At 40.8% G+C, this 26181-nt stretch overlaps 1 protein-coding gene across 2 annotated transcripts; it reads right to left on the reverse strand.

Moving 5' to 3' along the window:
• Positions 1 to 1986: 1986 nt before the first annotated feature.
• Positions 1987 to 25789, reverse strand: RIPK1 (receptor interacting serine/threonine kinase 1). 2 transcript variants are annotated; one of them, XM_052780076.1, is made up of 12 exons: positions 25660 to 25789; positions 20839 to 21050; positions 19030 to 19183; positions 18424 to 18561; positions 15824 to 16052; positions 14828 to 14977; positions 14164 to 14240; positions 10829 to 10919; positions 7912 to 8475; positions 6141 to 6212; positions 3823 to 3975; positions 1987 to 2896 (listed from the first exon to the last, which is right to left on the reverse strand). In XM_052780076.1, the coding sequence occupies exons 2-12, from the start codon at positions 20988 to 20990 to the stop codon at positions 2610 to 2612; spliced, it is 2067 nt and encodes a 688-aa protein (XP_052636036.1). In that variant the 5' UTR covers positions 20991 to 21050; positions 25660 to 25789; the 3' UTR covers positions 1987 to 2609. The 2 variants fall into 2 exon arrangements, with proteins under 2 accessions (XP_052636036.1, XP_052636041.1); XM_052780081.1 differs by lacking the exon at positions 25660 to 25789 and adding an exon at positions 24798 to 25122.
• Between the last annotated feature and the right edge of the window lie 392 nt (positions 25790 to 26181).

The raw sequence follows: 26181 nt of genomic DNA on the forward strand, positions 1-26181 counted from the left end.
AAGAGGATCCACAGACTCCCTAGGTAGTTTATTCCAGTAGTTAATCATCCTTATTATTAAATATGTATTCTAATTTTGGCATGCCTGGCTGCAGCGTCGAGGCATCGGATCCTATTATGTGGTTTTCCACAATATTCTAAAGAGCTTGTAGTACTTCATATTTTCTGCCCAGGAAGCTGAATCTTCTTCTCTGTGATTGAGTCTTCCAAGTGTTATACTGAAAAAGATTGTCTCTAGCTTTCAGTTTTGTGGTTGTTTCCCATGTCATCCGAAACATCACCTGAACTATGAGCACTAGTCTAGAACTGGACTTGACAGCATCAAAGCTAAAATGACCTTCATCTCCCACATCCCACTTTGAAGATCTAGGACTACCCTATGCTTAAGTCTTGTTCTGAGATGCTTCATGTTTGTGTTCTACATCTTTGTTGTTGTTTCAGAACAGAAGGTGCAGGCTCACTTTCTTTATTAAGGAGATGAAGCATTTAATGTATGCCCTTTAAATGATCACCATTCATTCTGTGTACCAAATAAGACAAGAATCTTATAATGGAAAAATAGCATGTTGTGTAAATGAAGACTATATGTATGTGAGACTTAGAAAAGCAACTGGGGGCTAGGGAATTGATGTAGCAATACAGTGCAACCAATGTTGCTAGAACATAAATGGACTTTGTTGATCTGTTCAGGGATCTCTTTCATGAAGTAACATAGTAGTTGGTGGTTGTAATGCCCTATGAACTGACACAGAGGAGAAGACACTCCCCACCCGCTCTACCCCATTTCTCTATCCGCTTCAGGAAGAGTAAATTATTATTTCTGGAAAGTGTATGCTCATGATACTAGAGAATGATGTCTTTTATCTATCTATTATACTCAAGAATTTATAGAACATATAGCATGTTGCTAAGTCAAAACAGTAAGGCAATGCAATAAATTCTGAGGCATTCAAAATATAAATATTACTGTGGTATATACTGATACATCCCAAGCTAGCCTCAGTGGAAAGGAAAGTATGAGTTTTAGCATGCATTAACAAATATATAAATGCTCCACTATTTGGGTGGGTGACACACTCTTTGTATTGATGTCTGCTAAAGTCTCCATTTTGGGGGCCATTTCCAGTATTGCCTTGTGCTACGTAGGTTTGAAGATGACAAGTATGTGTTGGTGGTTACTATGATTCCAGTTTTATTTTGCTTCTGCTAAAATGGTGGCTACTGTATCAGGAGCAGAAATCTATTCTAACTACACTTCTATTAAATTATTAGTTTTTTTTTTTTTTACAATAACAAGAACCTAATGAACACTTACTGCTTTATCTACAGTGTAATTACCTGGTCCAAAACATCTGCTGGAAATATTTGTAGATTTGATGGAAATAGGAGGTATTGTCCTTCATTGGAAGAGTTTGGCATAATTATTCTTAGGGCATAAAAACTTACAGTTCAGTAATTCTTCTCTCATAGATCTTGCACACTGAGATTATGTCAATACTAGCAAGTCAGAGTGGCAAGGAACATTCCCAGGCTCTGGGATACCACCACCTATGCTACAGAGCTGTTGCAGTGTTCCCCAACACAACTTCAGCGCTGTGAAATAGCCCTGGCACAATATTTTGGAGGTTTAAAGAACTGGCTACCCTGGCAGCAGGCTGTGGCATGCCAGTTAGCCTCAGTGCCCAGAACATTCCCAGGCATGTTTAGTTTACTAGTATAAATGCAGCCTGAGGGATTCAGAAACTAGTAACACTCCGAGCCCCCCGAGCAAGTAGGAGAATGCGTCTTCTGTCATGGGGTAATAAGGTACCTTCCCCTTACCAAAGCTCTAATATTTCCAAGTTTTTACTTTGGATTGCATAATGATTGAATTTCTTTTTTTACTATTTCATAAAGCAGATGAGAAACTTACCATGTAAATCTTTTCTACCAAGCAATGTAAAAATCTAACGCAATATTAACCTATGAAAGAAGAGTATTTTTCCAATTTACTTTTTAAGCCAAAAATCATTTTTGCTTTTATTTACACTGCTGTTCTGCATAATTCTAGACATCTGCATTTAATAAACATTATAAAAAGACTTTAAAAAATAGTTTTGTATTGACTTAGAGCAGTCTGAGATAGTACCCTTGTAAGTATTGGCACTTCTGGCAAAATTTAAGAGTTGACTTTGTCTTCTGTCCAAGTTTTTCAAGGAGTGAGTCAGTCTTTCACATGTTATTACTGACATAATAGCTTTGCTGAAATGACATGCTTTTGTTCAGAACTAAACAAGGGTACCAACATGTTTCAAGATAGAATCTAGAAATTTTGTATAACACATTCTCCTTGAATCACTATTGGTATTGCGTTTTGTTGTCATTACCTTTGGACAATCATTTTATTCAGAAGGAAGACGCTTATTTTCTTTTATCCTCTGGAAGACCAGTTATCTTGACATAACTTTTTGATTTACCAGAGGTATTCACTGAAAACTGCTTGGCAGAAAAAACGTGTTCCAAAAAGTGTGCAAAAATGAGAGCTCCAGAAAGTCTCTTCAGAATTATTACTTGTTACTGGAAGTTCTTCAGGAAAAAATACCCTACTTTTCCCCCGAGTTCTCAGTCAACTTATTCCTCGTTGATTTGCATCAAACTAGTAAGGAGATCCAGTCTTTGGCAGCCAAAAAGGGCTTTGGCAAGCTTTCCAACTGTAGCACCTTTGGAGCCTTCCCTCATTACCCACTTAAGCAGCATTTGGTAAACTTTTTCTTTTAGTCCATCTCGTTCATAGTCGTGATCAATTTCATCAATCTCAGGATCACAGAAGCCCAGTTTACGAGCACAGTGTTTCCACTGTTTAGCCAACTTTTCTCTCACTAGATTTAGATGTTTCTCAGTCAGGACAGTAGTATTGTCTGCAAAAAGAAAAAAAGTATATTTAACATTTCTTCTGTTCCTTTCGCTATCTCACCTGTCCTCCCCCAACTATTTGTCGGTAATATCTGGAGACAGAATTTTAGTGATACAATCAGAAGTGGGTTTCATGGAGGCAGTATTACCCAATGACACCAGGAAAGAAACTCCCAGTCGGAACACATGTATTCACAGGTCAGTTGCTGGACTTGCTTTTTGATCTGAGGCTATCATAGTTTGTCACCTAAACCAGCAAAATTGAAAAGCTCCTTCCTAGAGTTCTTATATAGCTGACTGAGGTCTGTATGATATGTTTTATATTCAGGGACACTATTAATTTTTTTACTCAGGAATAAGCAAGGATAGTTTAATTCAGTATTGACCAACGACAATAAATTAAATTTCAAAATCTTCCAATTTCTACCCAAATGAAGTGGTTGTGGCCCCAAGCCTGTCAGTATTCAAGAAGCATTTGGACAATGATCTTAGATATACAGTTTAACTTTTAGGTTTCCCTCTGTAGTGTCAGGCACTGGACTCCATGATCTTCATCGGTTCCTTTCAGCTCAGGATATTCTGTGATTTAAACTGTAAGTCCGGTGAGGACCACCAATCCTAACCTTGCTTCTACCAATTTGAGTGTTGTTATTCCTCTTGTTCATGATGCATATACATCTACTTGTACCTGGTGTCTCATAAAAGGTCATGAAACTACAGGACAAATGAGGTACACAGTATTACAGAATGGTATTAGCACAAGGGTAGTTGTTTCATAAGCTCTTAAGTATGTAGTAGAAAAGGATCCAAACAGTTATTTCTCAAATATCAGAGGGAGAAAGCTGTACTGCTTTTATACGTTCCAAACCAAATGATTCTCAGATAAATATACGGGGAGAATACATCAAAACTAGGGAGATGTTACTCTTACCAAATATACCCATTGCTTCATAATGCCTATAAATTGCCTCTGTAGCAACAGGAGAAGTGCTGATATGTTGATTGTGCTCTTCAATCTTCATGTGATTGTAGGATCCAATTTGAATTCCAGAACTGTTACTTATGTTGTACTTGATTGAATCTTCTGTATAAGGGAATTTAATGCAATTTTATAAACAACCGCACATGGTTCAAAATGTCAAGAAGTAACATAAGGAGGTGGTAGGGAGGAAGAAGGTTCTGCTAATAAGAGAAGTGATTAAATTTTTTATTGCATTTGATGTAGAAACGGCCATTTACTGGCAACTGTGGGCATATTTTAATTATGCAATGTAACATAAATGTACTTTAGTGAAAGCCCATCCTATTCTACTCTGTGACAAAGTGCCATAACCAAGCCTTACATGCTGGTAGTTACTAGACTGTAAATAATGTTCCCTGCGCTTTAGGAACGTGTAGTAGCAGCCTTGCTTTTTCTTGGCTAACAGCTTCAGGAAGTCAGTCTTCACTTGAAAGCGCTTTTTGTTTAAATCTTAAAGCCTTACTTCTGCCTCTCAGCTTTACTTTTCATAGATGTAAGCTCAGGTTTACAGTTACGGCTTCAGAGTTCTGTAAGACTACAGAAAAACATTTCTAGTTGCTCATAAGGTTTCTATACTCTGTGTTATACTATGCTGTCTTGATGGCATCTCTGTTTCATAATGTATTTCATCCCCGCTATCTATGTGTATGTTCTTCGTGGTGCACTACTTGCTCAGTGTTTGTTTCAACAACATTTCTCTCTCTTTTTTTTTCTCTTTTTTTTTCTTTTTTTCAAAAATTTTCTTTTCCCCTGTTCTGTACTTCTGGTTCTAAGGCAAGACTAGAATGTTTTCTGAGATACCTTACCTAGCACAGCTAAATTGTGTGCACCTCTGGGAGCTTGCATCTGTGGCTTACTTGTATGTGATTAGTTAAACACCTAATTTGGTGTCTTCTGCTTACAGTCGTCCAGTTTCCACACATAACATGAAACTAAGCGGCAATTCTAGTCATGTTAGGTGACACCAGTTTTCTATTCTCTTGACAATGTTTTCTGAACTCTGTTTGGATAATCACCCATTAAATGTTTTAACTCTAGTTTAAATGGTAAATATCACAATCTGGGTCTAAAATTGAAGTACTGATACTTAAAATGATAGATCAAGCTCTGTATTTAATCACCTAAAATGATGGTTAGATGCACAAACGTCCTTGTTACACACTCAATTGCAATGTGAAGTGTGGAAATCTATGGTCACATAAGAAAATCTCACTAAATGCATTTAATATTTGTTAACCTGAAACTGCTAGTCAGAAATACCTATATGTATGCATGATTAGTTTCTTGAAGTTGCACAAAAGGAATGTGTTTTAGCATGTCTCAAAATATTATGATTCCTGTATCTTTTTTTTTTTTTTGAGTTGAAGGACTTGCGAAATATATTCATATTTTAGCTAAAAAAATGAAGAAATCTCATGTTTGCTATTTTCTTATCTGGTAACAAAATGAATCTAGCACAAGATATGAAAACATGTACAAATGCTTTGTCAATATTAACAGTAAAAGTTACTGTGCTTATAAATCTCCTTTCTCAAGCCTCTATGCTTTGCTTGCTTGTCATGTTTGGGTAATCATCTAATGACTCTAAGGGGCATATAGTCAAGAAGATAGAAGCCCGCTGCTTCAAGTTTTCTTTGTAAGTGTAAACCACTTATAAACTGGAAAAGCCTTGAAAGGGTTAATTAAAGAGTTCAGGGTGCCCCAAGCAACACAACTTGAAAGGAACATATGTTAACAACTCTTGAAAGACAGGACAGAATTTCATGGGTTTGAGACAGCTGAACTGCAGAGACCTGTGCCCCAAGGAAGGCTGATCAGCACAAAGCCTGCAGCCAGAGATTTGTATTAAAAATCCAGAGCAAGAAAGGACAGGTGTCCCAAATGCACATGTGGTTCAGGAGTTGGGTAGAGTCACAGACACCCGATGTTTAATCTAAGAAAGCGACTGGTTTAGGTGTACAGGAGATCTTACAATGCCTTCATGTTTTTAAAAGTTCTCTTACACAGAAGATGTCCTTGATCCATCAAATACACATTTAATAGTGTGTACAGGTCCTGCTAGAGACAGGAATTAGTTTTACATACTGGTACTGATAACTTCAGCTATGGTTAGAGGTATTAAGCAATAACATAAATTATTTCAAGATCCTGAAGCTTTTTGCTTTACTGATCAGGATGCAATGCATAGCCTGTTGGCTACCAGGGCAGATGAAGACTACCGCACTTACCTGTGCTTACTCTGGGTGCAGTAGGATAATATGTAAAAGTTGCCCTTGTGAAAGAAGTGGAATCCTTGTTACCTGAACAAAGAGGGAAAACAAAAAAATGTCAAAAGCATTATGTAAATAAAAAAGCAAATGTATGTAAAAATGACTGCCATATTTGTAACAGCACGAGTACATAGTTCATGCTTTTAAATACAAAGAGATGAGAAGCTTTTTAATAGGATTGTATCTCCTTGAATAACTCTAGTTAAAGCAATGACCTTATTATGGTTTTGTTCAATGACTAATAGCCTTAACCATCCTTGGATCCTAGTAAGGGCAATGGGCTTCCACGTGGGTATATGGATACCTGGGTAGTAGATGGCAGTGCGGGATCACAGCATAGTTATGGACTGAGCTGCCTCGTATCAGGTATTCAAACTGAAAAATATCAAACTCCCAAGCATGTTGCTACTGCTTACTGCTGAGACTGATCGTGGTTTGTATTAGCACACTGGTTGTGACCAACTCTAGCAAAGGCATGGGACACCACTGCATCTTCTGCTGGTGGCAGTAATGTCTGGCAGAGATGTAACTTCCAGCCCACGGCAGTAATCTATTTGGATGCCCACAGATGAGCTCTGCAGCTCATGATGGGGTAGTAAGAGTGACTGGGTTACAGTCACACAATAAGTCAATGGAAGAGCTGCAATGCAGCTCTTCTGCTTCGTAGTCTGACATCTGCCACACTATGGCATGCAGCCTCCCTATAATAACTGTTTTCTTCTTTCAAACAGAAGACTTGACTTTATTAGTGATGTTGACAGTTCTAATCCCTGCCTTCTGACGTGACAGCTCTCAGATTCATTTCAGTAAATAAACTCACACAAACAACTAATCACAGCCTCTGCATAAATAATTTAACAGAGTAACACCTTTGTGGCATTCTGCCTGTAAACAGCTAGGCATCCTTGATCTTCTCGTGAGACAATCTGGAAAGGAATGCCATGCTAAAAATATCCAGTATTTAGTAGGAGCAGGCTAATGTATCTCATGCTACCTCTAGTTCCTGAAAATTACATCCTATAGGCCTCTAGTTACCATTTATTTATACTTTTTGCCAATGCTTAGTGTTCTCTTCCTTCTTTGTCTCCATATCTTCCTACTCCACAGCTTACCAGCAAATGTTGACAGAAGCTCCCCATCAGCACCAAGCTCCCTGGAGAAACCAGTTATGAGCTTTAGCTTCTTGCTAGCTCCCTGAGTTCAGAATTCTCTTACCTTGCTGCAAATCAAGTTAAAAATACCTATCTATTTTCTGAAATGCTACAAATGTTGTTTCTGCGCAAGAAGAACCTATGGTATGAATGTTACATTTTTGGGAGTCAAAAGTTTTCCTTTGCTTTCCTAGAATGATTGGTAGCAGCTCTTAGTTTTGGTAGCTGCTGTAGCAGTATCTGCTGTCTGCTATTACTTGGTAGCTGAAGAGTTAGGCATTCGGTCTAATGGTCCTCTATTATACTGATGCTTTAGAAATGGTTCACTTGAAGTTAACAGCCTGAAATCAGTGAAAGCAGCATAATGAAGTCAAAGCTAGAGCATTTAGTGACGTGAATTAACTTCAAGTACATGAAGAGAACTTCACGAAATAAATTCGCCTTTGTTGTATCACAGACCAACTGTTAACAATAAGCAGGTGGTTGTTACATAAACTACAAAACATTCTTGGCCACTTCATTTTTAGAGAACAAGTGTGTCTTCAGAAACATAGGTGTTGGGGGAGGAGGAATCTCACCCGTATCTGTGTCTGCATTCTTTGGATACCAGTTTACGTTGGTCTGTGACGGCAAGTTTGGGCCAGATTCAGGCACAGGAGGTTTACTTAGGCTAAAGGTACTGGCTGAACACAATCCATAAAGACCCTCTGTGTTTCCCGTTAGAAGACTGTTATGGCTTGGCCCATAAAAAATATCTATATTTCCCTGTTTCGGTGGTGTTGCAGCTGGCTGTGGCCAAAAATATGGATTAGTGTTTGATCCTGTTTTTTCAGCTCTTGGATATAGTTCACTCCATTGAGGAGTAGGAGACAGCTTTGCAAATGGATCGTAGGAAACTCTTCGTCTCCTTTCTTCCTCTCTCATTTCAGGGGTATATACTACAGGTGGAACTGCTTTATCCATCCAGCTCCCAAATACATGGTAGTTGTATTCACGCTGAAGTTTTCTTTCTAGATGATCAGCAGATGTAAATGAGGTCTCACAGCTCTCAACAGGCTGGTTCTCAGGGGAGGCATCAAACAGGGCTTCGTTAACATGACTGGTCATGGGACCTTGAGAGCTGTGTAGAGAATTAGGCTGATCTGAAAGGGAGGAAAATTAATATGTGAAATACATCCAAATGTAAGTGTATAACTTGTTGCGATGAGACTAGAACCTATTAATCTACCTTTAATATTATGGTAATATATAAAAGGTGAATATATAACATTACTTCCAGCATAAGCTGTGTTTTATTTTATAGAGTGCCTTTACGGAGAAGTATTACAGATTTTTATCTAGGAAGTACAAGCTTGTTTAAGCTATCAGTGTCAAAATTTCACTTAGTCAAGTGGTGTCGGAATTCACTGCATACTCTGCTTATATTGACATCAAGTTCTCAACCACTGAAACAAACAGTTCCTGGAGGCATTTGTAGGGTCTGATTTAATAGTGTGTCTCCACTGGCATTAACTGGTGTTTAATAATTGCAAAATTGGAGTGTAACAACAGGCTGAAAATAACACCACTGTAATAGGTGTTACTTCATACAGCACAAATACTTTGTCATTAAAGTCACGTTTGCAAATGATTATGTAAAATATCCCATCTGGTATTTCATGATGAATCCTTTTTATCTAGTTTATTCTTCATAGTCCCAAAGAATACACTTTTACAAGTAACAACTACCAGATAAAATAGTCTGTGTTATCTACATCTTTCAAACTAATACTCACTATCAAAGGACGCTCTACTTCAGTCTTGAACTAGATTGAGTTATGACCTGGATCATCCTGCAGCATTCCAAGACTAAACAAGAATGTAAAAATCTGCCTGTAACTACTTGTTCTTGTGTTTTTTAAGGGTAGGACTACAGATGCTTTCTTAAAAAGTTCTGAAAGCTTCATAGTTGTCTAGAAAACATCGTACATTGCCCAAAGCAAGGGACTCTGACAGACCACTGTAAAATTGGAATAAAGCATAGGTATGTGCTTCTGTTTAGCTCAGATAATGCCAGTGAGCTATGGTGGGGGTTTTGGGTTTTTTGGGGGGGGGGGGGTGTTCTTTTTTCTTTTTAAAAATTTTTTTCCAAATGACCTGAATTCAGTCCATATTAGGCAGGACCAATACTGGTTCCTTTTCATGGCTGTGTATTAGCACCCCTTCAATCTGACTTGCTCTACTTCTTTTGTTACTGCTACTAGAGAGGGAGTGGGATGAATAAGCTAATACAGAAACAACCTTATCAAAAGTGACAGCTGTTAGCAATTCAGTATTAGCACAAACTATATGGCATCCATTCTTCAGGGCAAGCTTGAGATGTATGAATAGATCCTGTGGGGTATCTTTCACTACCACTGCCTGAGTAATGCCAATTGACTGGAGAAAAAAAACTGACTTTGACTGACAGGCTGTCAAGATGGTATCTTTCTGCAGTGTAGATTCCCAATAAAGCCTTCTGTACTTAAAACACAAGAGCATCTGTAATCAGCTGCAGTCATACGTGATTATTTCTGCTAGGGAAATGCAATTATACTCATTTAAAAATACAGCAGTGGGGCTGCCCTATTAAGTCCATCAGTTCTACTGAAGAACAGTTACGGCAAACGTAGCTTTGGGGAAGATTTATTAGTTGCGTGTTACAGTTTAACATTATTCATTTAATAATATCTTTCAAATGGTGTGAGCAAACTTAGCAGGATTTTATTTCTACAGAATTTGATATTGTTGCTTGTAAATCAGTGTTGCAAATATGATCCTATATCCTTTGCCATTAAGAAACTTTGGAAAAAGGATTCCAGATACATTACTAAAAAACTGTAATTATATCATCACATATTAGTGAGACAGCTCTATAAAACCATGAAACTCATCCAAGTTTTGATAGAAAAGATGAAGGGAGAGAAAATTCATCTATTGGTGCTCCTCAGATAGATTCCATAGAAAGCAAGATCATAAACAAAGGAATATGTTATAATTATGCATCCTGGCTGTATTCAGAGCATTCATAAGAAAGGCTGTAGTGGAAAAAGGAAAGTCTTCATGAAATTAAGGCCTACAGACCAAGCAGTTGGCATGACTAAAAGGATGGGAAGAAAGATCAAGTATGAAAAGTAATTCTCAAAGTGACTATTGAAAAATCTAATGTTAAACAAAATTTTCAGCATGGCAGAGGAAAACAGAAGAGTGTAAAACGAAATGGATTCAAACTGTGGATTGGGGAAAACTAAGTAATTAATTAATTAAGTATGACTTTTGGGAGCCTGGGAGCAAATTTAATCTTTTCAGTGGTTACAATTCTCTCTGAAGCACTGAATAATTGAGTCTCTTCATAACCCCTTAACGGTAAGATTACTTACTTTGTACATGGTTACTTTGTACATGGTTAAGTACAAGATTACTTACTTTATCTTTGGCAGAATACACAGAATAACAATGTGCTAGTACATGACTTACCTACTTGACCATTACTGGTATCTTCAGCTACAGCATCTATTTGAAGGGATTGCATCCTATTCAGCAGTTCATTTGACTCGGGCCACATTTTCTGCACATAAGAAAGAACAAATGATCAAGTTACAGGCAAAAGCTTATTCCTGTAGAACAGGAAACAGCACAGCTTCACAGTGAAGTGACCTGGATGAACAGATTCCGTGAATCTGTGGGAAGAGATCCCATACTCTTACAGAGAGCACAGCTTGACAGAAAATACTCATTGTTTTGCTACAGATGGGCAAAATCTTTCCTTCAATGACGGGAGGAAGGACTGCAATGCAACTGCAGTATATAATACTCTGATTCGGCCAAACAATACCCTTGCCTACATGAGTATGAGCTGAATCCAGAAAGAGTGGTTTTGGATTGTCTGTCTTGTACTTAATAGCTAGACTTTCTGCAAGCAATCTCGGTGAGAGGATGCTGCTGAGGTAAAGGTAGCAAACATGCATCCTGTTTTGTGGATCTATATTTAGTAAGTATATTCATCAATGGGGAAGAGGTGAGGAAGAAGACTTACATTCATGTATGGCCACATTGACTTTTTACGAAGAGTATTAGGAACAAGGAGTTCAGAGCAAATCTTCAGAAAGATGCAGTACAACTTCCTTTCTGTAAACCCTCATCCTCACTTCACTAGAGTGAAGGCAAAATCCATTCCTGTTCTATTCTTTTGATGTTCCCATTATTCAGACTTCACTGGAAGTAAAAATTTTTTTTACCTGGAAAAATTATTTCTTAATTTTCCCCAGTCCTTTTTACTTGTAAAATAATTTCTAAAAGTAGGGTGGGGTTTTTTGTTGGTTTTTTTTTTTTTTAAATTAAACCCAAGAAGTACTTTCACAGACTAAAAATCAACAACTACTATCTCCTCCCCCCAAAATCTGCTTCCTTTCAAAAGCAACAGATGACATTCTAAAGTGCATTACAACCTTAGGTCCTTAGATTTCACTTGAGTAACTGAACTGCTTGAGCAGGGGGGTTGGACCAGATGACCTCTAGAGGTCCCTTCCAACCTCAACCATTCTGTGACTCTGTGGTCCTTTTAGTTAGGAGGCTGTGGACTCTGCTTCCACGGTTGCTAGTGGGGTGGAAAAAAAAAAAAGGCTATGCTCAAACCCTCTAACTCATGTTACTACTGAAACTGTACAAGTAGTTCACCACACTGACTTGCCTTGAATGCTGTATTCAAATTCTGTGCCTCAATCGGAATGGATGCTTTCCTTCCTGATAAAGTAAGAGACTCACAGCCCATTTTCTAAATAGTCCTATGGTCCCTATGGTTTGAGAGGTGTATTTGCAGAGAGCTAATGCATCTAGTCTAACTGGCCATGATCCTGATTTGGGGCCGCTATCATAAACTAGATATATATACTTCACATTGTGAGTTAGCTTGGTCAAATCAGTCCAGGAAATTTGTTTCACCAGTTTGATTTTGCAAAACTCTATTGCTTTTTTGAACAGTCACTGGTGCTTCACAAACATCACATGTTCTCTAAACCAGAAACTTTCATTTCCACAATTGTAGACTTGGTGACAGAAGGAAGCACTTTGTGAAACCATTCATTTACAGTTTTCTTTAAAGGAAGTTGTTTTTCTTTTCTCAGTTAAAATAACTGTGTATGTACTCTTCTGAGCCTCATTTCACTGCAAAGATTAAACCCCTAATGCCAGGAGTTCTCACCGATAGCTGTCAGTACTACTGAAGTGAGTAAATTGATAAAATCTGTGATAAAAAGGTTCCATAATCATCCCAATTGTTCAAGAACTTCTCATTCTCTTATTTTCAGTCAGGAAATCATTCTTTTTATCATAATTTATAAACCTACAGCCAGAAAACTAAGAGAAACCAACTTGGATACTCAGGAAAAACATCTGATTTCAAATCTTCCCTGTTATTACTGCCATATAGCTTCCTGGTCTCAAGCAGGCTGGGACTCATTAGACACTGCCTGAACGCAGGACAGAAATTACCAAGAAGTTAGAGGTGTGGTTTTGGGGGGTTTTTTTTGGTGGGTTTTTTTTTTTTTACACTTACTCTAAATCAGATTCTGCCACTTTTTAATCTCTAGGAATAACATTTTATTTCATGAGTGAGACTTAATGGATATATGAGGAGCTTTTGCAAAGTATTATCGTAGAATCAGAGTGTTACTCAGGTGGGACCTTGGGGGACCTCAGGCCCACCTCCTACTCAAAACAGGGTTACCTATGGGATCAGAGTTGGTAGTTCAGAGCTTTGTGCAGTTGGGTGTTGAAAACCTCCAATGATGGTGACTAGATGACCTCCGTAGGTAACCTGCTCTGCTGCTCAGCTGTCTTCATGGGGAGAAATTTTTTCTCTTACACCCAGTTTGAATCTCTCTTGTTTCAGCTTATGTCCGCTGTCTCTTGTCCTCCTACCATGCACTGCTGTGAAGAGCTTGACTCTATCTTCTCAATAAACTCCTCATAGGTAGGGGCAGGCTGCTATTTATGTGCCCCCAAAGCCATCATGTGTCTGGGCTGAAATAACCCCAGTCCCTCAGCCCCATCTCATATGGCAGGACTAACAAGCACTGAGCAGATCTGCTGCCTGTGATGCTGCTGGTACAGCCCGGGATGCTGCTGGCATTCCTGGCTGCCACGCAGGCTGTGGCTGGTACCCAGGTCGCTGCTCACCAGCACCCTGAGGTCCTTCTCAGCAGTGCTGCTCCCCAGCCAGGCAGCCCCCAGTTGGCACTCAAGTCAGGGGTTGTTCCAGGTGCAGCACATTGCATTTGTCCTTTCTGAATTTCAAAAGGTTTCTGTCACACCATTCCTTCAGCCTGCAGTGGGCAGCCTTGCCCTTGTGACTGTATTAACTGGTGGTCCTAGTTTGGTGTCACCTGCACGCCTTATGAGAGTATGTTCCATCACTTCCCTAAGGTCACTGATAAAGGAGTAAACCAGGGAAGCTCCCAGTATAGTAGACCCCTGCACTACTGCAGTTGTTACTGGCCTCCAGGTGAAGTAGGACCCACTAAGTGCTACCCTCTGAGACTCACCATTCAACCTGTTCTCATCTGCCCATCCAGACAGTAACATCCGAACTTGGATACAAGAACATTTTGGGAGACAGTGTTGAAAGTCCTCCTAAAGTTGAGGTAAATGACATGCACTGCTCTCCCCTCATTCACAAATCCAGCCATTTTATCACAGAACAAAATCAGGTTGGTCAAGCATGATCAGACTCAAAGGGGCAGAATCTGGCCATAACTGAGGTTGGGGAGAGGGGTGGGGAACTGATGCTTTAAAATGCTTAGAAAGTTACTCACTTTTAACTCCTTCAGATCATCTTCAATATTTTTTCCTAGATTTTGATAGTAAAATGGCTTGTATCTTTGACTAATTTCTGCAAAAAGAACAGAACTAAGTGAAAGTGGTTTCCAATGGAATATAGAAGTGATTTATACTGTCAACAATTTTGATGGATAAGGATTGAATAAAGACTTGTATAAAGTCAGAAACAGGAAAATTATACATACATTTGGAATCTGTTCACATGACTCATTTAGCCTTAATATAGTAACAAGAACAGTCAAAGGCTAGTTGCATTGTTCATAGAAGGCTGATCTGGGACAGCTTTTGAAACTAGTTTGGGTAGGGTATTTTCTCAGTCAGACCCAAGATATACTATGTCACTTGATGGTAGCTTTTCTGTAAATTTCAGCAGGAAGATTATAGTGTGCTGAAGAAAAATGATCAGCAGGTATAAGTGTCTTGGCTCCACCCACTCACTAGTATTTCTCAGATTTGTAAATGTTGGACCAGATCCCATTTTTAGTCAGGGTACAGGGAGCATGCTTTACTGGGCATGTGAATTGATATTTCTATTTTCAAAGCAAAAATTTATTTTAAGAGGAAAACACTCAAGTTTGTTTTGCTTCATTACAGACTACTGATGCACATGTAACAAAGAATCGCAAAGCAATGCCTTACCTGCAAAGGTTGGCCGTTTCTCTGACTCTTGCTCCCAGCATTGTTTCATTAAGTCAATAATTTCCACTGGACATTTATCAGTGATCTCCTTTATGTCTGGTCTGTTTCCATTCATGATGCCAAAGCAAATCTGGGCTTCATTTATACAATCTGAAAAATAAAATTTCCTATCAGATCTTGATCACGGGTTTTGCTACCTTTCTGTAGGTAAAAGAAATAGTGAAGCAGCTCTCTGTGTGTTTGTGGATATGTAAAAGAAGATTTCAAAGAAAGGTGACTGATTTACAGCTATAAATATCTCACACTAGTGAATTTTAATTCACTGCCCTAACTTTCATGGATTAGAGATTTATTTTAAGATTAATATTTACTTTTACATATAAGATGTGCCCAGTGTGAGTAAAGGTGACATCTAGCTCTCTAGAATCTGAATCTCAGTTATGCTCTGCACTGGGTATGAACACAAAGATGGCCACACAGGCAACGTTTAGCTATTTAATTAGCAAAAAATCCATTCAAAATGATAAACACATTACTCTGGAATTCCACAGTCTGCTCCTATTTTTCTACGTGACCACACTACTGCATGTTGAGAAATTAGTACCATGCAGCTGAGAAGCTGTAACTGGCTATATGACCATTCCTGTTAGAAGAAAAACCACATGTAACCAGCCCACCTCAGGCAATAGTATACATCAAAGTTTCCATCTTGGCCTGCCCAAGATTTGTTTAACTTCTGCCACTGAGTGCAGGTTTATGCCCACACCATGTGTATGCAAATAGTTTGGGCTCATGCCTATCTTTCAATTCAGATATTCCTGTCCATGCTTAGAAGTCAGGAATGATGCAACTAATGCCTCTCACTAGCCATGAGGTGCTGAACAGGCGCTATTCTTGGGCATATCTGATTTAATCTACTAATCTTAATTTTATAACTTTAAATGCTTAATATTTGTAACTTAGTTTTGTGATAGCATCCTCTTGGAAGTAACTTACGTTCGTACGGCTCTTTGTTAGCAAAAATTGCCCAGATCACTATGCCGAAGCTGTAAACATCTGATTTCTCCACAGGTTTTACATTAACACAGCGTAAATGCTCTGGGGCCATATAGAAAAGAGTCCCAGCATTGTTCTGGCAAGTGCTCTTGATTTGCTTCTGTCGGACAGTCTCTTCTTGGGTCAGCCGGCTCCAGTTCTTAAAGGAGGCAACACCAAGATCTGCAATCTGAAAAATGAGACACATCAGAGCTACTGCTGTGATGAAGAGGAGATAAACAAGTATTTCATGCAGTGCTCAATTTTGTAATGAATAGCTGTTAATAACTTACCTAAAAATGAAACCCTGCAAAAAATGCAACTACAAGAAAGGAAAACAAACTACTTGCCGTTTTATGGGGGGGGGGGGTTTCCCCAAATAAATTATCACTGTCAACTGAGAACGATTAGGCTGAACGTTCATTATTAACTTAATCCCACTTGGAACAATCACCCAATGTAAGGAAAAAGTTTGGTTTTGCTCATATTGACAATCACATTCAAGATCTGCTTGCAGTGCTCATGGCAGAACAGAAGACCCATATGAGAACAAGCTAAGATTCAAATCCAGAAGTAATCTGAGATGGGCAGATATCCCTCTTCCCTTACTACCCTTTGCATTTAGATTCCATTTAACTCAAGTTCCTTATATCTTCCTACAGAAAGGGGGGAGGAAGAGGATCTAAAGTGATGTGATGTGTATGGCAAAGAGACATGGAAAAGGATAGCATGGGATAAGTTAAAGCAGGGATACCTGGGTACTGTGTGCTTGACAAGGTGATGTTACTGAAACCTTAGGGTGCAGTTTTACAGCTAGACTAATGGCTGATGGTGAAGAAAGTAATCCTTCCCTCCTTTCCGCACAGCCTTCTGTTATGTGCTACCTCTGCTCCTCCTGTTCCAGCACTGACACTTACCTGACACTGGGAAGACCTAGTGCAAGGCACTCAAATGGCTTGCCTAATCAAGTGCACCACAACAGAAGGGTAGCACTGCCAACAAGGCAAATTGTAATCTGCTGGTTTGGCTGCTTAAATCAGGGCAGGGTGGTCAGATTAGCATCAGTGCTAACACAAGGGAACAGGAGATCAGCAGGAGAGGAAAAATGGAAGAAAATAGGACTGCCTCTCTTGGCCACAGGCAGCTGTCAAACTGAGTTGTGTAACCCAATCACTTCAGATAAAACTGAGGTGATGCCTTGCCTTACTTATAACTTGCTTTTCTTTTCTTTCTTGTTGCCTCTAACTAGCTTATTGTTCCTCTTGAGTTTCTGAAGCTTTGGACTAAATTTAGAGGTCATGTATTCAGAGGAGGAGGAAAATGTAAGTGATGTTCTGCTGAGCAAGCAGGAGTCCAAGTTCAGGTCTACAAGTGAGAGGTTTAATGTGATAGAGGAAGACATGATATAAATCTTCCTACATTTGCAGTTACCTAGAACAACTATTTCCCTTTATAAATATCGGCAAGGTTAGACACATTCAAGCAGAGAGATCATACAACAGCTGCCTTAAATTATACTTTTAATCAAGCTGCTTAAGGAAGTCTGATCTGATTCTGAATTTGATCTTGGGTTGCAGTTCAGTTTGTCATGCAGTATGATGATAGCCTAGTTTGGTCCTGTCCATATAAGCAAGCTGAAACCCGCAAAACCATCCAATTTACATTTAAAGCAGATCAGGATTTTTTTTTTATTTTGGGCAAAAAAAAAAAATGTAGTTTATACCTCTTCTCTGCAAGCTGCTCATACTCCACTAGGACTTGCTACTATATTAACCTTGTCAAAAAACTTCTCACTAATTTATGTGTGAGAAATACCAAATGACAAAGCTCTCTTCACAGAAATTTATTCTGTAGTTTCAACTGTAATGGGGTGGTTATTTCAGCAACTCACCTTGACCAGAGACAGGATGTTTGATGAGGACTGCTGCAAATTCTACTCAGGTTTATTGAGGAGTAGACTCTATATCTATGTGTCTTGATCCAAAACCCCACTAAAGTTAATAGAAGGGCTTTGGAACAGGCTTATAAACCATTCTTTGAAGTAGTCTCCTGCTGCTTTATTTGTAGCTGCTGGCTGTCATTTAAAAATGATGACTAAGGGAAAAAAGAGGGAGACAAAAGAGGAAAAGATGATAGGCAAAAGAAGGAAAGGAATAAAAAGGAGGAGGTAAAGGCAGGAGGAGAAATTACAGCAATAAAGGACAAAAGGCACGATCCATAAGGCATTCTATTTTGTTTCAATCTCTATGTGTTAAGGTTTGTTTTTTCTTTCTGTTTTGTTATTTGTAGTTCATTAATTCTCAAGAATATTATTCATTTTTTTTAATGCCCTTAGTGATTTTTTTTTTTTTTCCATAGTTGGGGGAAGATTATGCAAAGCTCAGGCTCAGAGATTGTATAGGCCACCGTACTTCAGTGATCCACTGCTACCACTCTTGGCAATAGCTCACTACACTACAAAGGAGTTCATCTACCAATCAGGAATACTAACCAATGCAGCTGAACTGGGTTCTTCAACCCAAATCACTAGCCTTCTCCATTTACGTTGTTCTAACAAGTACCTTAATGTGGAAGTCTGTGTCCACAAGGATGTTTTCTGGTTTTAGGTCTTTGTGTACGAAACCTTGCTCATGCAGATAAAGCATTCCTTCTGTGATCTCCAGCACAAAACGCCCTTTCACTGACAAAGGCAGTGAGAGCTAAAACAAAGAACAAGAAATACCATCTATTAAAAAATGCTACTACAACCATCAAATTAAAAAACAATCTTTAAAAAAAAAGTTTCTTTCTCAGTCCCAAGAATACCTCTGCTCAAGCCATAATAAAAAAGAACTAAGATCCTTCTTGGATCTAAATTTTTGCATTAAAGTAATTCTAGAGTCACTCTATATTTACAAAAGCATTCTTCTTTAGCAAATTCTCCACTTATCTCTACAAACACTCCTGTAAGTTTGAACCTCTAACTGTGGTCTGCTCCTCTGATGCACAGGAAAGCCATAGCTGCCCTCTGCTGTCTCTAGAGAAGGCAGGGCTGCCGCTGGCTCTTTAACACAGGAGAATGAGAAACTAAAGACTCCATTCTTTGGAGATTGCAGTAACATCCTGTCCCTTTCAAGCATCTTATCAACCCTAAGGAGTGGCAAGGGATGAAGCAATTCACTGCTCACCTTCTGTAGCACTTTCATCATGTTCCCCCGGTCCACATACTCCATCACAAGTGAGTAGTTTCCGTCTTCCAAAATTATACCTAGTAGTTTTACCACACGGTCATGCTGCAGTCTGCGCATAATCCTGCCTTCTTCAAGGAGGGAAGCATTATATCTGTAAAACAGAAATTACGCTGAACTTAGGTGCCAGGCTAGAAAGAACACAGGGATGAAAATGCTGTTGATTCATAATGAAAACAATGGCCAAACATGTCAACATCCCTAGAGCAACTGTAAGATGAACTATACCTTCAGCTGGTTTTGAATTGATACAGCTTTGTTCATGCCAGGTTATATTCTCTAAGTCTCAAATGCCTTGCACAGAGACTGTCTGCTCAGCCTGATTTTAAGGTCTGCTTTTCAGAAAGTGCATAAGCATTCTTTTTGTAGCTGCACTGCTGGTTGTGTATGTCCAAATCCCTGAACTGGGGTGGGATCAGGGCAGGGCTGAAAGAGTCTTTGGACAAGGAGGATCGAGACACATTCCACTGCCTCTTGTACAGGAAACCATACAGGTCTCTTTTCCAAAGGGCTGGTATTCACATTCAAAATGGATTTATTACAGGGGATCCATCCACGTACTGGATGGTGATAACATGTACTAATGATTACGGGTTTAGGATGAATTCAAAGCCTAACTCTTTACCTGGGCCTCAGTACAACCCATCAATAGTCACAGGTACACAGCTGGGAGCTTGCTAAGGGTGTTAGAGAAGGATGGTACCCGTTATATTAAATAGTCTTCTTTTTACCATTGCTCCTGTTCTAGTCATCGGGCAAAAGAATACAAGAAAATCTTGAGACTATGTTGCCTGCTAATGCTTTCCTACACTGTGACTTAACGTGAAACTGCTCTCTCCCTCTGTGTTCCTCTAGTACTAGAGAAGAAAGTGGCTGTTTTGTTTGCATTAGGCTCAACTGTAAATTTGCTTAAGGCTTTTGGTTCAAAACTTTAAGGAATAACAAGCTTATGAGCCTGTGTAGTGAGAAAGTAAAAACACAAACCAGACAGGCTTGTCCATTTTAACTGTGTTCATCCCAAACTGTCAGTGCAGTTCGCAAACTACTAGAATCTCTTAATTCGTTTTTCACTGGCAAAATAAAAACTCAGTTAATTTATTTATTATAACCCAAACTAGAAGAACGTGCGGTTTTGTCTCTCTCTATTGGATGACTCACAGGAGAGTTTCAGGATCATTACAGCTCTGAGGTGGCAGAGCTGCAATGTGACCTGAATCCACTGAAATCAACAGCTAATACAATCCTTGAATTAAAACAGCAGGCTCGGCTCACTCTGCTTTTTCTCAAGGGAGAGAGGGTTACATTCTTGGTATTATACATGTGAGATTGGAGTCCTACTGATAGCTCATGTGTGTTTAGTTCCTAGTGGACATCTACGGTTGGACAATTGTATTGAAAATTGATCTGCAAGCTTGAAAATATCATGTGCCCACTGAGTTCCTGCATTTCCTTAAGTGTGCAAGAGTGCCCTCAATTCTTAACAATCCACAGTGTGCTCACCTTACAACAGAAAACAGGAACTTCACTGGAACAATGAGCTAAAACTAAAAAAGTTGGCTCATGAGGGAAAAAAGGAAAATTTGCAGGACAGCTGCTAGTATTGTCTTAGAGTATTTTCCCCACATACAGTATCTCCAGAATCCAAAGATCTGAAATTATTACACTTAATTTAGATTTATCTCCATTTTGTTTAGAGGATTCCTTAGACTAACAGAAAGATAAAAATCAGAACTAAGGTCTGTAACTTACTCAGTGCGCTGGGGTCCTGTATACACTTTTTTTAATACTACGTATCCATGTTTCTTGTGAAAGCATAAAGAAATTGTTCCAAATCCTCCAGCGTCTAATGGTTTTTTTTCAAGCAAATCCTGGGTGTTCATGTGGATGTCTTCCAGAGACATGTTTGCAGTCTTTGTGGCTTAGCAATTAAAACAAAATCAAGTACCCTAGTGCTTCTGGACCTGTAGTATAAAGGAGGAAAAAGAAATGTCATTATCAAGCATGTAGCTGTTCCACTAAATAAGCATGTATGCAAGGAGCGGGACACAAGCATATACTCTTGTGACCCTTATGAACAAAGGGCCTCAGTTTGATACCAAAGATGCTGTGGTTCTCACAGGATCAGACCTAAAGGTCACAATGATTTATCTTGTCAACCCATTACAGTTATATTAAGTAGATGTAAACCCATTTCTTCACCTGAGGATCAAAAAGTACTGTTCATAAATAGTTTTTATTCATATAATATGCAGTAGATTGGTACTGTCCCTACAATTCACATGTGCAAAAACTTAAACCCAGAAAAATCAAGGGCCACAGTCCCAAAGGCAGGCAGTACCTAATGATTCTGATAGGTATCTCATTTTCTAAATTGCCTGAACATGGGCCTTGGGTGCCCAAATACTTATATAACTCTAAGCTACCTTTTAAGCATCTTTGCAAATCCAGCTCTAAAGGGTTTGCTTGAAGCTTAAAACAAACAAACAAACAAAAGGTTTTTCTGGAGAGCGAAACAAAGAACCCAGCTTCTGTGGGAAACTTATTTTCACAGCTGTCTGAATTTAAGGAGACAAGTGCTAGGAAGGACTGTGGTGGGGATATAAGGCAACTTCTCCCCTGCCTCTCAAAAAGAAGAGGAACAAAGAAATTGTGAAGGTTTGCAGTATCTCCTAAGTGCACCAAGAAAAAAAGAGAGCTTGGGGGAGCCTATGAAATAGGTAGATAAGTAAACCTCAGCAGATGCCAGAATAATTTTAAGTCTTTGATAAAGCTGTGGTGCTCTCTTGCCTAACGCGTCTCTCTGGAGGTGAAACCTTAAAAGAAGGCTAGACAGCTGGTACCTTTGGCACACGCCAACAAGTTGCATTGCTAGCACAGGTGCAAGCCACAAGCTCTCTTTTTTCCCCTCACTGAACTTTTACCTTAAGCACCTTACATCAGGTAAGGAAAGAGTTTGCTGAGAAAAGACAAAGTCCAAGAGTCTAGCAGGGCTGTTCAGTTTCCATTCCTCTTGCGTGACTACAACACACAGAGCTGGGAGAAAGGCACCATTTCAAAGGGCCACTATCAGAAACAGTAGATTGGCTCATTCAGGCAATTAAGAGCTCTAAATAGTGTAGCAAGGGGATTCACAAATTTTTCAGACTAACAAGTGACTGCTAACTACTGTGCACCTGTATCATCAAATCTCTAATTGAAAAGATTGCTTAATGTTATGAACATCAGCTGCAGCCTAATTACCACAACCTCTTTCTGGAGCCTGGGAAATAAGGAGGCAGAGAAAGTGTCTGTAGAAGATAGGTCTGTGAGGGAAAAGAGATGTTTATGTTCAGGTTTGGAAGTTGTCTGGTCAGTTCAATACTGACAAGCCAAAATAGAGAAGAGTAAACTTAATTTAAAAAAAAAAAAAAAAAAAAAAAGGTTGTGCCTGTAGAAGAGAGAAAGCAAGAGCTTCCTCTTCCAAGTGTATATATACTCCATGAGCTGTTGTATAGACAGGGAATGTCCTTTCTACAGCTGGAGCAATGTGCTCTCTTCAGAGTTTTTGTCTTTGGCTTTCCTGGATTTGAAAGGATGAAGATCTTGTTTTGCTGGAGTACTAGCCTGTGTTATGAGAACAGGACTGAGGATATCACTGCATTTGTTTACTAAGAAGGTAAGCTCTGCTATGCCTAATAATTGTTAGGGGAGAGGAGACTGTTGTTGTGTTTTGTTTGTTGTTGGTTTTGTTTTTTTTCTTTAAATTCCTTTACAGTTAATCAAATAGCTGAGTAACAAATGACTCACCATAGTGCCAAGAATAGCCACTTCTACTCTCATAGGTGAGCGTTACTCTCCCTGGAAGTTTCTGGTGATGGTTCTCTGGCTTTCTGGGGGTGGTGCTACTGACTGTTGTGTAGATGGGGTGGGTGTCACAGGTACAAAGGATGGAATTCAGTCATGAGACTTTAATGTGGCACGAACTAATATCTTGCTTCTTTATCTGGGGTCTCCCTTTCAGGAATTGTTTCAAAGTCACATATCTATGGTAATTTTTCCATGCTAACAGTGATTATGCATCTTAGTTTTTCTTGTAAGAATTGCACGTGCTCTTCTTGTGAAGGCAAATTAGATGTGTATTTTTGAATGCTGAATCTCTAAAGCTGCATTAATACTATTGATAGCTTGGGGATGCCATTCAATACCATATAACTTGGCAAAAAACAGCTCTGCCTCAAACTGCAACAATATAGGACCTTGTTCCTATTTACATTGCTAATACCTGTTCCTACCAAGCAGCATGTAATCACCATAACCAGAAGGCTTGGAAATTCAGAAGTAATAACTTCTGAAATCATAAGACATCTGTTGAAATGAGTTGGACAACACTCAACAGAGGGAGTTTTCCCATAAGATGGGAGGGAACCCTCCTCCTTGGGCATGCTCTGTTATTAGGATGCTACTACTTTTTTTTGTTGTTGTTATTAAGTAGTGAGATACTCCGAGTAGAAGCTCTTTGATCTTAAGATTTACTTCAAACCCAAAGTTTTTTGTAGAAAGGAAAGCAATCTCTAGCCAGGTTTTTAAGCAAAGACTACATATTTCAGTATACTACTTAATACAAGGTTATTGGCTGATGTTACCTGGAAATGTCAGATGATACAGAAATCAAGGAGGGAAGCTCAAAGGCTCAAGTTCATTCCAAGCTTACTGCTTTTTACTGAGATACATGGTCATTCACATGTATTCTCAGTACCTATGATACACCAGTGCAAACATCACATATCTGTGGTTAAGAGAAAAGAAATTTTGTAGTTTGGTTTAGCCTAACCTTACAGAAGCTACATGTACTTCTAGGGGTTAACTCATGTTCTGTGAGGCAGCCCTCATCTGTACACTTGAGTGATTATAAAGCAGTTTTTTTTAATATACTATTCTGAACATCTGTATTAGGGTGGGTTCATATTTAACAAGTGCCAACATGTATTATGAAAACTTTGAACACTGGTTGCTAGAAGAGAGGGATTTTTGCCCACTAATATGTTTGGGTTTTCTTTAGAGAGAGATAAAAGTGTAATAAGTGCATTTGTGACATTTTTCTTTTTAACACCACGGTTATGTGCTCCCCTCTAACGCCCAAAGGGCACATAAACTCCCAAGAATCGTGACCCGGTCATGAGGTCATATCGGGCCTGGTCACCACTCAAAAGCAGTTTGCTCTCTTCTAATGATTTGTTACTGATCTGATGTAGATCTTGTGTAGCCTGCACAGTTAGGGAGGATTGCTGAGTACATTAGCACGGTAATATGAAAAAAGTTCACACGGTAATAGCAGCCCTTTTGGCCTAATGATGCTCTCGGGGCACAAGTTCTTGAGAGGTGTTACAGGTATAATTGGAGAAAGTGAACAAGTCTGCAAGCACCAGAACTTGTGGCCATGTAGTTATCGGGAACAAAAGGGAATAACAGACAGGAACCAAAGCTGCTATCACCAATACAGGTAACAGGAGATAAATGGAAGGGTCCCTGCAGCTGAAGACAAAAATACTGCATGCGTGGAAGATGTTTCAAAAGCTGTCAGCACATCTCAACTCTGTTGCTGTAACTCTCATAACCCACTCTGTCTAAACCTTTCCCTTCGGCTAAGGGTTTTCAGCTGCTGCAATTTTTCACTGACGAATGACTTCCCCCCCCCCCCCCCCCCCTTTTGGAGGTAGCAAAGAAAATACCTGTGCTAGATCAGCAGCAGGTTGCAGAAGGGATCCTGTCGGAACGCGAGGGAGAGCCAACACAAGGGAAGCAAAAGTGTTCATGAAACACGAATTTCGGTAGCTCTAGAGCAGAGGGAGGGTGGAATGCACTGCGAGATTCGGCAGGACCAGAGCAGAGGGAGGGTGGAAAGGGAAGAGGAGGGGCTCTGTGCAGTGGCTTGCACCGGTGCAACTGTGTCACAGTCGGTTCGGTTTTAGCACAGAAGCGGTCACAAAACCGTGTATTCTTGTACGGGAATTAGGACAGCCTGCCTCGGCAGAGGCACCTCGTACTGCCGCGGCTGCCGGAGGAAGGCGCCAGCCGGTGCCGGGCCCTGCCGGTCAGGCCGAGCTCGGCCCCCGCAACCCAGCTGGCAGCCGCGGTGCCCCGGGCGGGGAGCGCCAAATGCACCCGCTCGCCGGCGCCTCGGCAGGAGACGCGGGCCCGGGAAGTCCTAACGAGAGGTCTTCTCTGGCCTAGTTCCTCGTTGGCCGACTTGACATGTCGTCGTCCTGCTCCTCCCGGCGGCTTCCTGCCGCCGATGCCGCCGCCCCTCGCACGCACCGCTCCCCGCCGTGCCGCTTCCCGTCGCGGTGCCCCGGGGGTTCCTCCGTGGCCGGGCGACCCTTCCCAGCGCCACCGCCGGCAGGCGGGGTGGGTTAGGGGGATACGCCGCAACCCCGCCGGGCCACCTCGTCCCGGGGCCCGTCACCCTGCCGGCCCGGCCCCGGCAGCCCCCCCCGGGACCCTGACCCCGCAGCGGCGGCAACTTCGCAACACGGGGGGCGGCGCGGCTTCCCCCCCCGCCGCCCCCCCTACTCCCGGTCCGCGGTGCCTTACCGTGGCTGCGGGCCGCTCTCCGCCCTCCTGCCGCCTCCCTCGGGAGGGCCCGGCGGCGTGCGGGTGCGCCCTCACCGGCCCCGTGGCGGCGGGAGGAGGGCCCGGCCCAACCCGCCGCCGCGCCTGCTCGGAAGCACAGGCGGCGGCTCGGGCTCGCCCGAGGGCGCCGCGGAGGTGCTGCTGCTCCCGGGGCTGCAAAGCGGCCGGGTCTGTGCGGCGAAAGGCACGCCCGCTGCCGGGAAGAAGGGTGCGAGCCGTGCCTGCCCAGGCACCCGGCGCCTCCCAGCATCGCTGTCTCTCGCCGGCGGCGCCTGGAAGGGGTCAGCTCCCAGCGCCCACCCGCCGGTGTGAGCCTGGTGCAGACCATCTATGAATGGTGCAAACCTGGCCACGTTACCGAGACTGACAGCAGCTGGGAGTTTGATGCGTGGTGGAAATGCATTTCTTCGTTATGGTTTTGGTGCCGAAGAGGCAGCTTTTCGTTCAGGAAGGGTGGAGGCAGGAGTTTCTCCTCTTTGTCAA

Source organism: Harpia harpyja, chromosome 1 (genome assembly GCF_026419915.1).
Source record: "Harpia harpyja isolate bHarHar1 chromosome 1, bHarHar1 primary haplotype, whole genome shotgun sequence".
Taxonomy (NCBI): domain Eukaryota; kingdom Metazoa; phylum Chordata; class Aves; order Accipitriformes; family Accipitridae; genus Harpia; species Harpia harpyja.

Bases quoted from the DNA above. Each gene is read 5' to 3' on its own strand.
- RIPK1 (XM_052780076.1), bottom strand. From the start codon at position 20,990: ATGTCTCTGGAAGACATCCACATGAACACCCAGGATTTGCTTGAAAAA. The intron at 14,978-15,823 runs GTAAGTTACTTC...TTTATTTTTCAG, and splicing joins TAACAAAGAGCCGTACGAAC to ATTGTATAAATGAAGCCCAG. The intron at 14,241-14,827 runs GTAAGGCATTGC...TTCTTTTTGCAG, and splicing joins GAAACGGCCAACCTTTGCAG to AAATTAGTCAAAGATACAAG.